Source organism: Panicum virgatum, chromosome 7N (assembly GCF_016808335.1).
Source record: "Panicum virgatum strain AP13 chromosome 7N, P.virgatum_v5, whole genome shotgun sequence".
Taxonomy (NCBI): Eukaryota; Viridiplantae; Streptophyta; class Magnoliopsida; order Poales; family Poaceae; genus Panicum; species Panicum virgatum.
In genome coordinates, this window is record NC_053151.1 from 19,037,064 (window position 1) to 19,051,831 (window position 14,768).

Sequence of the window (14,768 nt, forward strand, 5' to 3'; positions counted from 1 at the left end):
ATGCTTGTTGAGGTCTGTGTAGTCGACACACATCCTCCACTCGTTGTTGTTCATCTTGAGGACGACAACAGGGTTAGCCAACCACTCGGGGTGGAATTATTCGCCTAAACAGTCATTTAGCCCATTTAAACACCGTCAAAATGCTACACAGTGGCACATCATTTCTGTTCAATCGGTTGTTTTGACCGTTTAAACGGCCGTTTTTCCCGTTTAAACACCCGTTTTGCCCGAATAATGGGCTAAACAGTAGGTGACCGACTGTTTATCATTTAGCATTTAAGATAACATTGCGGGGTGGTAAACCTCTTTAATGAACCTAGCCGCGAGTAGTTTGGCGAGTTCTTTCTTGATGGCTTTCCTTTTTCTCGGTTGAGAATCTCCGCAGGTGTTGTTTCTTGAGGACGGCTGTTGCCTTGACATTTAAGGAGTGCTTGATCAACTCCTTGGGCACACCTGGCATGTCTACTGGTATCCAAGCGAACACATCTCGGTTAGCCCTAAGGAAGTTGATGAGCGCGCTTCTCTATTTGTCAATGAGCCCTGTGCCAATTAGGGCAGTCTTGGATGAGTCGCCTTCCACAAGTTGGATTGCCTTTACACCCACATTGTCAGGTGGTTTTGGAGCAGAGTTATTCGCCTTCTTTGTGGGGATCTCCATCCCTGAAGCGGAGAGTTGTTTTGCTGCCGCGAGTAATTCTTCTGAAGTATCCGGCAGTCGATTGGTGGAGGCGTAGGTGATAGCTTCCTTTTCGCACTCAAATGACATCAGGAGATCACAACGAAGTGAGAGAACCCCTGTTTTCCCTGGCATCTTGAGTAGCAGGTAGACGTAGTGTGGGACGGCCATAAATTTAGCCAGAGCTGGTCGTCCTAATATGGCAAGATATGAGGACTCAAAGCTGGCTACTTCAAACTTGATGAGCTCTGTTCTGTAGTTGCCTGGGTGCCGAAGGTAACTGGTAGTACGACGGTCCCGATTGGTGTAGAAGTGTTGCCCGGAACGATACCGTAGAACGAAGCTTTGCTTGGAGTTAATCTGTCGGAGATGTCCAACCCCATCTTTGACAGAGTACTTGCAAACAAGAGGTCTAAGCCACTAGCTCCATCAATAAGTACTCGAGTGAGCCTGGAGCCTGCCACCACAGGGTCTAGGATGAGCGGAAACTTTCCCGGCTCGGAGAAGCTGGTCCATTGGTCCTCTTGGGAGAAAGTAATCGGGACCTCGCTATATATCAGCGGTGTAGGGATGGTGGGTTCCAGATTCAAGATTTCGCGCCAAGCCAATTTCTGGGCACATTTATTGAAGGAAGAGTCTCCTCCATATATGACATTGACTGTGTTGGAGGGTTGCTGAAAACCCGTATGTCCATCTTTGTCATTATCTTCCTCATCCTACTTGCCCTTTTTCTTCTTGTCTTCTTCAAGTGGATGCTCTTGGAGAGACTTCCGTAAGTTGATGCATTCGAGAATCGAGTGCTTTGACTTGGGATGCAGGAGGCATGTCCTATTGAGGAGTTTCTGGAAATCATCTTGCTGGTTTCCTTTTTTACTGTGCTGGCCTTGATCGACTGTTGCGATAGTGTCATTTGGCCTGCGCTTCTTGTCTCTGTTGCATTGGTTTTTATCATGGCGTGGGTCGCCATTGAGCTTGGAGTTGTTGTCGTCGCGGCGAGGAAAGCGGTCGCGCTCTTGTTCTTCTTGGTCGGCCCACCCCAGCATCATGTTGCGGAGGGCCATGACCGAACGGGGTCGGTTTCTTCCGAAGTCGCGATATAGTTGCTGAGTGGCGAGGCCATTGTGGAAGCAGTCGATGACTTCATCGTTGACGATGTTGGTGATGGTGGAGTGAGTGTCGAATAACCTCTTGATGTACGACGTCAATGTCTCGCCACGTTCCTGTTTGCATAAGCGCAGGTCGTGGCGAGCAGCAGGTCGGTGGATGGAGCCCTGGAAGTTGTTGATGAAGAGCTGCTTCAAATCCTCCCACGAGTGGATCGAGTTGCGTTTCAAGCTCTCGAGCCACGTGAGGGGTGCAGATTCCAAGGCCATCGGGAAGTAGATTACTTTTGTAGAATTTGTTTCCCCTGCAACTTCAATAGCAGTTGAGTAAATTTGAAGCCATTGATGAGAGTCTTGCTTACCATCGTATTTCTTCAGATTCTGCATGTTGACGGGGTTGAAGCCGATCGGGTATTCAGCGTAGTTGATGTTTTGGCTGAAAGCGGGGAAATGATCAGTTTCGTCACCCGGGCGTCGGTGACGTCGAGCATTGATAATTTCTTGTGCATCCCTGAAGTTGCCGCGACCATGATCATGGCTTCTCGATGGGCCTGCATGGTAGCTCTCTTCTTGGAATCTTGGACGTTGGTGGTGGGGTGGACGTGGTGCTTGGTTAGCTTCTTGATCTCCTCGTGGCCATGCTGGAGTACGGCTATTGTGAGAACCAAAAGGAATTGGGTTCTGCTTGTCAATCTGGTGGAGGGCCTCTCTTGTGAGGCGCTGTATTTGACGAACTTCTGGTGTATCTGGCAAATATTGCATGAATATAGCTGCTTCAGCCAAGTTGACTACCGGGCTGAAGAATGTTGGTCCTCCTGCTACATCGAAGTCCCACTATAAATTGCATGGGCCATAAGGTTTTGCAGGAGCGTGTTGGGCTCGTGCAGTGGCGTTCCTTCTGTGGATAGCGCGGCAGCAATTCCTCTTATATCAATTATCTTTGTCTTGCTGGGATTCGCCTTGCGGAGCATTTATTGAGAGCTCATCATCGGATACTTGATCCAAATTTTTGTTGGTGTAGCGTTCAGCTTGCGAACCGAGGCCACTACCCTCGTCGTGGAGAGAAACATACACTTCACGATCGGGTGTCGAATGTGTGGTACTGTAGTCGACCAGTGCGATGAAACCTACTCCTTCTCCCTCGATTGGTGAAAGAGGCCTACCCGCTTGGTAGGGTAGATCTCGAAGACAAGTGACCAATCGTGCATTGTCGAGTAGTTTGGCGGGCTCAGAGTCCTGCCAGAACATGAAACGGCTCTGGGGTGTAGCGATGATAGTCAAGCTCGGGTAATTGGCAAGTTCTGGATCGAATTCGTCATATGAGTCAGGGTAGGAGTCGAAAACGAGTGCCTCCCGGCAATCGGTGACTTCCCGGCTAATGACCCTTTGGTTGATTTTGCGGCGCATGATCGCTAGATACGATAAAGCCGCATTCCTCAGCATGAATAGAAGCTGAGGATGAAGGGACTCGGAGTAGATTGGATCTACTCCGACTGGCGGGAGGTGAGTCAAGGACGTGTCCGAGAGGGACAACCTCTCGATTTTGCCAGCGAGTTTGGGGAGCAGGAACTCGGTGGAATTAGTTTCATCGAGTTGCTCCCGCTGAGATGACTCTGAGCTCATGGTGTTGGTCAGGTGGCTATCAAAACTGCCTGAACCGTTGGCGATGCAGACCCATGAACCGAAGACGAAGGTGGTGCCTGCGCTGATCACAGGGAGATCGAAGTTGAAGGATGCCATCGGATTCTTCCAACGATCGTTGGCGAAGCCCCCTACCTGGCGCGCCAGCTATCGGTATTTAACCGCCAAGCTCTCTGAGATATACCCCGAGGAAATTGATTCTAGGTAGGGACTCACCGAGATCAGAACGCGATGGTGTAAGGAACACAAAGATTTAGACAGGTTCAGGCTGCCGGAGCGTAATACCCTACGTCATGTGTGGTTGTTTGTATTGCCTTAGGTGTTAAGATGTTTTGGAGAGGTCCCTGCCTACCCTTATATAATCTGGGGGACAGGGTTACATGGAAAGTCCTAGCCGAGTACTAGTAGAGTTCTACTCCAATGAGGTCGAGTAGTTTCCTTGTATATCAGCTAGTCCTACTGCCATACGAGTAGTTACAAAGAGGTAAGGTATATTCCATGTGCTATCCCTTACTCTAGAATATCCCATGCCTGTGAGTAGTCCCGCTTCCCGGGTCTGACAGTACCCGCCATCACTTGAGCTCCCTCTGGAATACCCTCGAGTGTGGTATAATGCACGTGTCCCCGCTTGAAATGAGCCACTTTCTTCTTCTAATTCAGCTTGTTAGAATTCTGACCTTGTTTAGGTGGCAGCCAGCAGTCATGTACAAAATAGCCTATCTGGCCACAGTTGTAGTATGGAGCAAAATTTGGGCGTGCACCCTACTGCTGCACCAAGATCTTCTGCACATTCTGCAGCGGGACAGGAGGTTTGGCTGCCCCCCTGCGGCTGTGGGTGCTGAGGTGGCCTATATCCTATTTGGTTCTGTGGTGGCTTATACCCGAGCTGGTGCTGTGGTGGCCTATACATAGGCTGCTGCTGAGAGGAGGCTCGTGGCTGCCCAGTCTGCACAAGACGGAACCTCTGTGGGGTGCTACTAGAAGATCCCACGGCCGGTGCCTTCCTTTTCTTATCCGCTTTGTGATCTAAATGGGCGTCCTCCTGGGTGATAGCCCTATTAATTATCTCACTAAATGTGTTAAACTTGAACATGACCAAGCGATCCTGAAGCTTGCTGCTAAGCCCTTGCCTGAAATAAGCTTGTTTCTTCTCCTGAGACAGGGTGTTAAAAGCCTAGGCATACTGCAGCACATTGTTATTGCCCTATTTCAGAGCTAGGAACTCCGCAAGCTTCCTTCGGATGACCCCTGCCGAAATATGGTGTGCCCTGAAAGCTTCTTTAAATTCCCCCCAAGTGGGCCGAGTGCCAGCAGGTAACATGGCAATATGATTGTCCCACCATGTGCGTGCAGGACCTCTGAGCTGTTGAGCTGCAAATGAAGCCTTGTCATCCTCATTGTATTGATACAGGGTAAATTTGGACTCAATAGTCCGGAGCTAGCTGTCAGCTTCCAATGGCTCATCCACCTTATGAAAAAGAGGTGGTTGAGTGCCCAAAAATTCATGATACCCAGCGACAGGTGGTTGATGATGATTGTGATTTCCTTGCCGCTGCATAGCACCCTACTAAATGAGCTGATGGTGGAGTATCGTCTACTCATCGCGCCCAGACAACATGGCTGCAATTGCCTCAACCAAACTGGGAGGTGGCGGCGGCTCCTCAGAACCACTGAGGTTAGGTGGGCCATTGCTAGTGCTTGCCATTCTGCAATTAACCATGACCGGACTAGTCACATTATCATGATTAAATAAAATAATCATGATAGCAACTAATATTCCATTCATAGAAAGTGCTGAATTTAGAGCATTGAGTCCATGTTTGCAATATAAATTTTGACTCTACTGCTGACGACCAAAATTTAGAATTTTAGACGATCAGCACGAGCCAACCGGTCTGACCGGTGGATGTAGACGGTCGGACCGGTCCACCTTCGTCTCTACGTTGATTGAGGGCTATGTCAACTGGTCTGACCGGTCCATATTACCGGTCTGACCGGCCTGTGTAACGAAATATTCTACAACTTTCATATGATACCCTTTTTACCGATGGACCGTCTTCATGAAGTTACATAATAAAATGTTGCACCCTTATTGGATGGCAACCATAGGCTAAACCTTAGTATGATTTTGACATATATATATTTTTTACAATGATGCTTACACGCCAACAAGCTTAGTTCACCATACAATTATCTTACATTGAGGTTATTCTAATCACACTAGGAGCATTCATACATCCATGAGGCATACACTGCACTACAATACCTATTTTAAACCTTCCTCATCAGGGGCTGCAACTCCTACTTAAGCCTTCCTATGTATAGGACTACAATATCCATCTGAACCTTCCTACATCAAGGCTTTAACTACACAGTGTGGCGGCTGATACGCCAAGATCCTCTCAACCTCAATCCCCCGCGCACGTAACTCCTCCTGTAGACGTGCCGCATCCTGCTCATTCACCAGGATGGCTGTGGACCCTGCCTGTGGTGGGATGTCTTGCTGACAGACCGAACTCTCAGCATCCGACATCTCCTGAGGGCCAACCCCTGACTCGACACCAGACACCTATAGTGGTGGCTTTGATGGAACTGCGGCCTGTTGCTGCTGTTGACGCTCACTAATGACCATTTCTGAGCGTCAATATGGTCACAATAAATGGAAGAACTTGCATTTCTTACACTCATGTCACTAATAAATCACCGAATTCCACATGTCCCTCTAGATTTCTATGAGTGCAGGTTTTAGCTGAAAATGAAGGGCAATCACACCCTTTTAAGCCAAGGAGCAAGACGCCATCCAATCAGATGCCGCCACAAGAGCATCACATGGATTGGAGGGCCCACCAAAGAAGCAAACCGACGTAAAACAAGCAATGCCAGCATCCACGGATGAGAAGGCCCACTGGTCAGCCTCTCAAACAAAGGAGAGGGCCAGAGGGGCCAGCCCATGGTCGGCCGACCATGTGGTCAGTCGACGGCCCATGGGCCCCACAGCCTTTGAGCTTCGATGTGGCATCTCCTCATTGGCTCCAAATGTCGGTTCAGGGGAGAACCTGCTCAGTTCACGGCCGAGGAGAGGGTGTCTCCCCTCTCTATATATGAGGGGAGGGGCTCCATTTCAAGACATGAACAACATCTAAAGCTACACAAGAAACACTCTCAAGATGTAGTTTTACCTTATCTTGAAGAGGATTAAGGATTAGTGGAGTTCAGGTATGAGTCATAGTTTGAGGTCTTAGAGTCTCCATGAAGAGTCCGGTATGTCTTTTATCTTCTCTTTATGTAATGTTCTAAGTTTGTACTAGAGTTTATTTATTTATCCAGTACTTTGGTTCATATGCCTTGCTTGTGTGTATGATCCTTCCCTTGAGTCATGCTTGCTTTGTTTGATTCATATGCTAGTCTAGTTCTTGTTTCATGGCTTTGCTTCATCTTCCTTAATTGGGCGCTCTAGAACTAAGGCCCCGGATAGACATGGATGTCCTTGCGCAAGGCTAGAGTGGTGCTCGTTAGCACATGCATGGTGCCTGGGTTAATGACCACGTTTGAATGTGACTCTATCCCACGGATTGAGAGGTAGCCAGTAGGTTGTGACAGCTCTGTTCGAGCCCTATTAACCCTTCGCATTCGGATAGAGTGGTAGGAGGTGCATAAAGCCGTCAGTAGTTCAGGCTTGTTCTGTTCAGCTGGGTGCGGTCTCCCTAGTCCATGGTCGTAGACTTCTCTATGTGTATGCATGACTCAACTCAACATGCTCATGAGTGTTTGCGGTAGATTATGGCTTTAGTTATCCTTGATCTAGCTCTTGCTCCTCTGCTATCCTAAGGTAGATTTATCTGGTTATGCTTGTATGTTACACTACCCCTCTTTATCATGAACAACTTACCCCTGCTCAGACTATAGACATTAATCCATAGTGTTCTCCACAACTTAGTAAACTCTTTATACCGCCGCTTTCCCTGCGGAATTATAAAATGACACCCTGAGTTACTCTTGGATAAAATGCTACGGCGGTACTCCGTGCACTTGAGGATTTATTCGTGGATCATGAAATACATGCCACCCCATTGACGTCTGCGGGCGTTATCGTTCGGGACTACCCGATTCCGGTGATGACGTTGGTAGGCATCAACAAGCATTTTTGACGCCGTTGCCAGGGAAGGCATAGGTTAAAGAATTTATTTAAGTTTGGAAAATCTCTATGGTTAGTAGTCATGGTTTGGCAGGACAACCATGCTGTCTTCTCATTGTGTGAAGACAGGGGTAGTCTCCGATCAATTCCAGCTCGCCAATGAAATTCATGATGAATCCGAGTCGACATCAAAACGAGCGTGACTTGGCACTCTCAGCTTTGAGAAGTCAACAATCCGGCAATTGAATTGATCATGATTGCATCAGACCTTGGAAACGGCTCAAGTTCCCCTTTCGAATGAGGTGCTCTATTGTCGTTGCTTGATCATCAACAACAAGGAACACTTCATCGATCGGACGAGTAGCCACATTATGATGCAATAAAGGTGAGTAATTATATTCACCTCTTAGGGGCAGTACCACCGGATGATCAGTATCATAATGAGAAGTTCTACACGATTAAAAGAGGACCAAAATGATATTCCCGATGCACCCCAGACACCACATCAATGTACGAATTCTTCCGACAACTCTCATGATGCGGTGTTTTACTTTGGAAATTCTCATCAAGCTTGACTCAAGTTGACGAAAACAAAATGTCTTGTTCAAAAGACTCTAAATTTTGAGCCCTTGCCGACATGTAAATCGGTAGTTATCCCATGTTTAAATTCGACCATTGCATGTTTGAATTCCTTCCATTTTCATTTGATTCTTGCATGAGCATTTGCATCTTTTGCACAAAAATCCTTGCATGTTTTGATTCCCCACCCTTTGCATTTGCATTGTCCATGAATCTTGGATTTAAACAAGTGCCCAAAGGGCAATTTTGGAAGAAAATGGCTGCCACAAAAGTTTGAAACCTAGTGCATGCATGAACCTTGATGATTTTCATGTCCAAATTCATTTGGGCCCACTCCTAGGCCTGCACCAGCCTACCCCTGCACGCATTCATGTATTTTTGGAGTGTGTGGCAGTCATTAAGCATCTCTAAAAACGATTGAAGGTGATCGGGCCCGGCACATGGCCAGCCAACCACATGGTCGGTCGACCATGGGGGAGCTCCCCTCTATAAAAGCCGATGCACAGGGTGTCAATTGCACTCCCCTAGCCCAAGATACGCTAGTCTTGCTTCGTGTTCTTCCTTCCTCTACTCTCTTTGTTCTTGTTCTTGATCCTAGTTCAGAAGAAAAAGAAGAAAAATATTTTCTTGTTTTACATTTCCGTTTGCACTTCATTTGCATTTTGTGTTCTCCTTCCTTTCTCTGCAAGAACATGTTTGTGGTGGTACTACTACCGCACAAGAACGATTTTGTGGAGTGTTATCACCCACAAGAATGATTTTTGTGAGAGGCAACCATGCCCCACAAGAACTACTAACTCTCGGACGGCTAACTTTGATTTTTACTAACTCTCACATAATCCTTCCGAGTTTTGGTTGTGTTTGTGTGCTTGTGATTTCAGGTATGAGGAACGTCGGGAAGAAGTTCACGAATGTGTTCAGGAGGGTGATTGAGTCGAGCTCAAGTTGATCAAGCTCGCACCGCTCATCCACTCCTACATCGAGCTTCACCCACCATGACGAGCAGGCCGAGTCGCAGGCGCCAGAAGAGCAAGTTGAACATCAAGAAGAGGAGGCGCCCGACGACTCCCGCATCGACCTCCAAGCAGATCGAGAGCTTCAAGCCTACAACATGCTGAAGGACCAAACATTCAGTCACACTCGGGTATTCGATGAGGACGTGCTGGAAAAGACAGGTATGGATGCTGAATTCGCTAGCGTTTGGAAGGCCGTGGGTTGGTCCACCTTTGCTGAAATTTCCGAGATGGGTTCCCGGGATTTGACAATTCAGTTTCTTTGCACTCTTGTGGAAATCGAAAATGGAGTTTCATTTCAGTTTTTCAGAAAGGAGTTTGCTATGTCCTGGAGGGATTTAAGCACCGTTTTGGGTTTTTATCATAAGTGCACCACCGACATTGAGCAACCAACTCGCGGTTATCATAAAGAGAGTTTTGGCATTCCATTTCTGGGTTAAACGCGTACTCGCAGCCCCGTTGCAATGATATTCAACATCCGACCTTGCGTCTGATGCATAAATGGCTTGCGCTCACGTGCTTTCCCAGAGATGATGTCCGGACCGTTCGTATTGATGAACTTTGCATTCTTTACGCCATGGTGAACAAAATAAAAATTGTCCCCGTGCAAGAAATGGTTCGCCAATGGCTTGGAAATTTTCGAATGGTCGGACCCATTGAATGCACCTCTTTGGTCACATGAATTGCCACTAGTTTGGGTGTTTTGAATTGGGCTCAAATATCTTACATCACTACTCCTCACCCAAAAATTGATCTGGCTTATTTGGTTCAAGGACACACTCTGAAAAGTGCTCTGGATGGCTCCAATATATTTTTTCTTTCTCGGCGATGTTAACGAGATCCCACTTCCTAACCCGGGACTTCATTTATATAAAAGCCACGGTTATACTTTTGAGTTGCAGCCTATAGAACCCCCTCGCAGGAGTAGCATGTCCAGAAGAATGACCAGAAGCAGGTCCCGAAATGCTGCAATGGACATGCCGCCACCTCCACCACATTCTTTCCATGGTTATGCAGGATATGCGCCCGCTGGTGGAATGGCTAGATCCTCATCCGGACAGCAGTCCGGTTGGGACCAGTACATTCCGCAACGGAGGCTAGAAGATCGGCATGGCAAAGTGCGAGTAGCAACGAGTGGGACCAAGCCGCGCGCGCTAACTGGACCTACGGCAGTGGCTCCAGTTCAGACGGGGCACCTCCACTCTTTGCTGCCCGCCGCTCATTTTCAGCTCGAGGGTATCGTGACCTCACTCAGGGGCTTCACGACCTCAACCTCCGGGTCGGCGACATGGATGAGAGAGTGCAGCAAATCCAAGGGACTCTCAACCAACACATTGAAGATACCGTGCAGCGTCACACGCAGCAACAAACAAATCATAATGCCACGATGGAGCTGCTTCAAAAGCAGTACAATGAAAGTCAGGCTTTCTACCGGTTCTATGGGTACCACCCTGGACCCGGTCAGTAAGCCAGCTAGGGGGGAAGGAAGCCCAGAAGGTAACATGTATCCATGTATTTGCATATTTCCCTTTCATCATCTTCCATTGCATTGCATTGCATAAAGAGAGAGAGAGAGAGAGAGACAGAGAGAGAGAGAGTATCCTTTATGCTTTTATTCCCTTAGTTTATTATGTTTTGTTTTATTCTCTCATGAGCATCACATGGATTGAGGGACCACCAGAGAAGCAAACCGACATAAAACAAGCAATTCCAGCATCCACGTATGAGAGGGCCCACTGGTCAGCCTCTCCACCAAAGGAGAGGGCCAGAGGGGCCGGCCCATGGTCGGCCGACCATGTGGTCGGTCGACGGCCCATGGGCCCCACCACCTTTGAGCTTCAACATGGCATATCCTCATTGGCTCCTAATGTCGGTTCAGGGGAGAACCTGCTCAGTTCACGGCCGAGGAGAGGGTAGCTCCCCTCTATATATATATATATATATATATATATATATATATATATATATATATATATATATATATATATATATATATATATATATATATATATATATATATATATATGAGGGGAGGGGCTCCATTTCAAGACATGAACAATATATCAAGCTACACAAGAAACACTCTCAAGATGTAGTTTTACCTTCACTTGTGGAGGTCTTAGGATTAGTGGAGTTCAGGTATGAGTCATAGTTCGAGGTCTTAGAGTCTCCATGAAGAGTCTGGTATGTCTTTTACCTTCTCTTTATGTAATGTTCTGAGTTTGTACTAGAGTTTATTTATTTATTTAGTACATTGGTTCATATGCCTTGCTTGTGTGTATGATCCTTCTCTTGAGCCATGCTTGCTTTGTTTGATTCATATGCTAGTCTAATTCTTGTTTCATGGCTTTGCTTCATCTTCCTTAATTGGACGCTCTAGAACTAAGGCCCCGGATAGACATGGGTGTCCTTGCGCAAGGCTAGAGTAGTGCTCGTTAGCGCAGGCATGGTGCCTGGGTTAATGACCACGTTTGAATGCGACTCTATCCCACGGATTGAGAGGTAGCCGTCAGGTGGTGACAGCCTTGTTCGAGCCCTAGTAACCCTCCACATTCGGATAGAGTGGTAGGAGGTGCATAAAGCCATTGGTTGTTCAGGCTTGTTCTGTTCAGCTGGGTGCGGTCTCCCTAGTCCATGGTCGTAGACTTCTCTATGTGTATGCACGACTCAACTCAACATGCTCATGAGTGTACGCGGTAGATTATGGCTCTAGTTATCCTTGATCTAGCTCTTGCTCCTCCACTGTCCTAAGGTAGATTTATCTGGTTACGCTTGTATGTTACACTACCCCTCTTTATCATGAACAACTTGCCCCTGCTCAGACTATAGACATTAATCCATAGTGTTCTCCACAACTTAGTAAACTCTTTATACCGCCGCCTTCCCTGCGGAAATATAAATGACACCCCGGGTTACTCTCGGGTAAAATGCTACGGCGATACTCCGTGCGCTTGTGGATTTATTCTTGGCTCATAAAATACCTGCCACCCCATTGACGTCTGCGGGCGTTATCATTCGGGACTACCCAGTTCCAGTGATGACATTGGTAGGCGTCAACAGCTGATGAAGCTGCAACTGATGCACATCCTCCAATGCATCCTGCAGCTCGTCCTCCAAGTGATCCACTAAGGCCTCTTGGTTGTCCACCTGCTCAGTCAACTCCTCAATCTGCTGAGCCTGCTTCGCTAGCTGTTGTGACTGCTCTGCAATCTGCTGTGCCTGCTCAGCTATCTTCTAACTCTGCTCCAAGTACTGCCCCATCAGCCACACTATCTATTGAGTCTACTCTACAAGCTGCTGGATCTGTCCCAAAATTTGCTGAGTCTTCCCCTGCTCCCGGGTGCGTGACATCTGGAGTCCCTGACAGTAGAGCACATTCTCACCCCGGAGGTGGTCACACACACCCAACATACCGGCTGTGTAACGGGTGACCTTGGCCAAAGCTGGGACGTGGCCTGGTAGAGTAGGGTCTAGCAAAGCGGCCATCCGTTGCCTCGAGTACTCAGAAGTCTAGTCTCTAACAGGAAAAGCAACCATCAAGTAATAGCTGGTGAAAATGGGATGCTCCTCACAGAACCAAGTAATAGCCAACACTGCAGCATGGTCCCAAGCGTCTAAGATCTCAGTCCCGTCTGTGTGCACCTCCCAAGGGTCCAAGGGAAAAATACCCAGAAGTGCCGGAACCCACAAGCGAGCCTTCCAGCTAGAGATGCCCCCCTCGAAGGACTCACGCCCATAGTACTGGGGAGGCTCGATGTGGCAAAACTCCTTAAGAACCTCCCACAGCATTGCGGGAAGGCCCTCACGATGAAGACAAGTGGAACGCACCCACCCGTCCTCGTCAAAGTGAAAGCCCGACAAACCCGCCATTTGCAAAGAGCGACGGCAACGGTAAATTTAGATCCAAAAACATAAATGAACTCACAATGTTTAAACTGTAATATTTACTCAACACTTTTTAAAATTTTGCCACTTTAAATTCACCTACACAAAAATCCATATGATTTTTAAACTCATACCATAAATAACTCCTAAGGAAAAACCTGCAATACGATAAACAAAATGATGCATGATCATTTACGCAATTGTGTGTTAGTGTACCTGCAGAAAATTACAGAATATAGGCCTACCAATACAGTTATTCACTAACTTTCGGTCCAGTCTATGCGTCTGTGATCCTCTCGCTTCGGCTGCGGGCAGGTATTAGATATTATTTGAACTGTTCAGTAGTTGACCTCTTGTATTCTGCCATAGCTAGACTCTCTGTATCTTTCCTTAATTGCTCACCCTTTTATATTCTGCGATATTGGCTATTTATATGGAAGCTCACCTCCCCAGTTGGGTGTGGTGTTTGCCCAACTCTAACTCTCTACAAACACACCATGGGTACATGTCACTGAGAAATTCATGACCAATACTTATGTCAAGTGTTGAAATGTGTTGACCCTAGTGGCTAGCACAAGAAAATGTACAAACATGTGTGGAGGCAAGAATATAAAATTGTAGGAAGGATAGGTTGTGTATGAATCATGGGTTGTATTGCATTGAGCCATGAAGACAAGACTTGGAGGGCAAGAAGCCTTCCCGAGATATTTCCTATACTACCAAACATACTCTAACATCCCCCGCAGTTGTAGCGGTAGCAACACAAACAGATAGAGTGGAGAACAATGGAGACATCCCCCTACCCATCGCTTGCGACCACACACACCACAGTGCGCTCCCGACGCCCTGCCACACCCATCGCAACACCATAGACCGCCGCGCATCGAGCTACTAGCCGCCAGCACGCCCCTCCACGCTGGCAGCTCCGCACACGCATAACTACAGCACTGTCAATCACTAGCACCCTCGCCGACCATTGCCCAGCCTCGTCATGAACGCCGTCAAGCACAGGTCCGCACTCGGCCGCACCAGCCCAGCCGCTTCTCCACCCCCGACCTATAAAAGGTGGCACCAAGCTCTCCATCCCCGCCGCCCAGTGCTCGCCGAGCCACTCCACTCCGCTAGCTAAACCACTGCTCACAAGTTCATCTTACTCTTGCTCTTGCTCTGCTCTATGCAGGAACCGGAAGCCGCCGGTCGGTCCTCTCTCTCTTGAGCCAATCCCTGTCAAGGTAAGACCCCCTGGCAGCTTGTGGAGAGAGAGAGAGAGATTAGGAAAACACTGCACTAATCGCGCACCCGGTGAAATGGCGAGCGGTTTCACCTCAGCTGTCCCACCAATCCCCGCCATGGTACTTCCGGCTCCACAGCGCCTTGACCTTCCCGAGGATGAGTCTGCTCCATCCTCCAGCCTTCGGCGCGGCCACAGGCTCGCCGACACTGACCTCGACCTCACCAACACCACCGTGTCGTCATACTCCTGCTCCACTCGCGGCGTCGTTCGGCGTCAGCGGCTGTGGCAGCTTCCGGAATGACACCCAGCCCCAGACCCCTGACCTTTTTTTTTCTCGAACATGCAGGAGAAGCTACATGGAGAAGGTTTTGAGTCACTTTGGATGTAGTGACTGCAAACTTGTATCAACACCATATGATGCCAGTTTATTGTTGAAGAAGAATAAAAGGATAATGAGAGATCAGTTGAGATACTCCCAGATCATTGGTTCATTAATGTATCT

The 14,768-nt window shown here is 47.9% G+C and overlaps 1 protein-coding gene across 1 annotated transcript; it reads right to left on the reverse strand.

Annotated features, from left to right (window-relative positions):
- Window positions 1–523: 523 nt before the first annotated feature.
- LOC120680978 lies at window positions 524–1,059 on the reverse strand. The gene is made up of 2 exons (XM_039962541.1): window positions 915–1,059; window positions 524–870 (listed from the first exon to the last, which is right to left on the reverse strand). The coding sequence occupies exons 1-2, from the start codon at window positions 1,057–1,059 to the stop codon at window positions 524–526; spliced, it is 492 nt and encodes a 163-aa protein (XP_039818475.1).
- Between the last annotated feature and the right edge of the window lie 13,709 nt (window positions 1,060–14,768).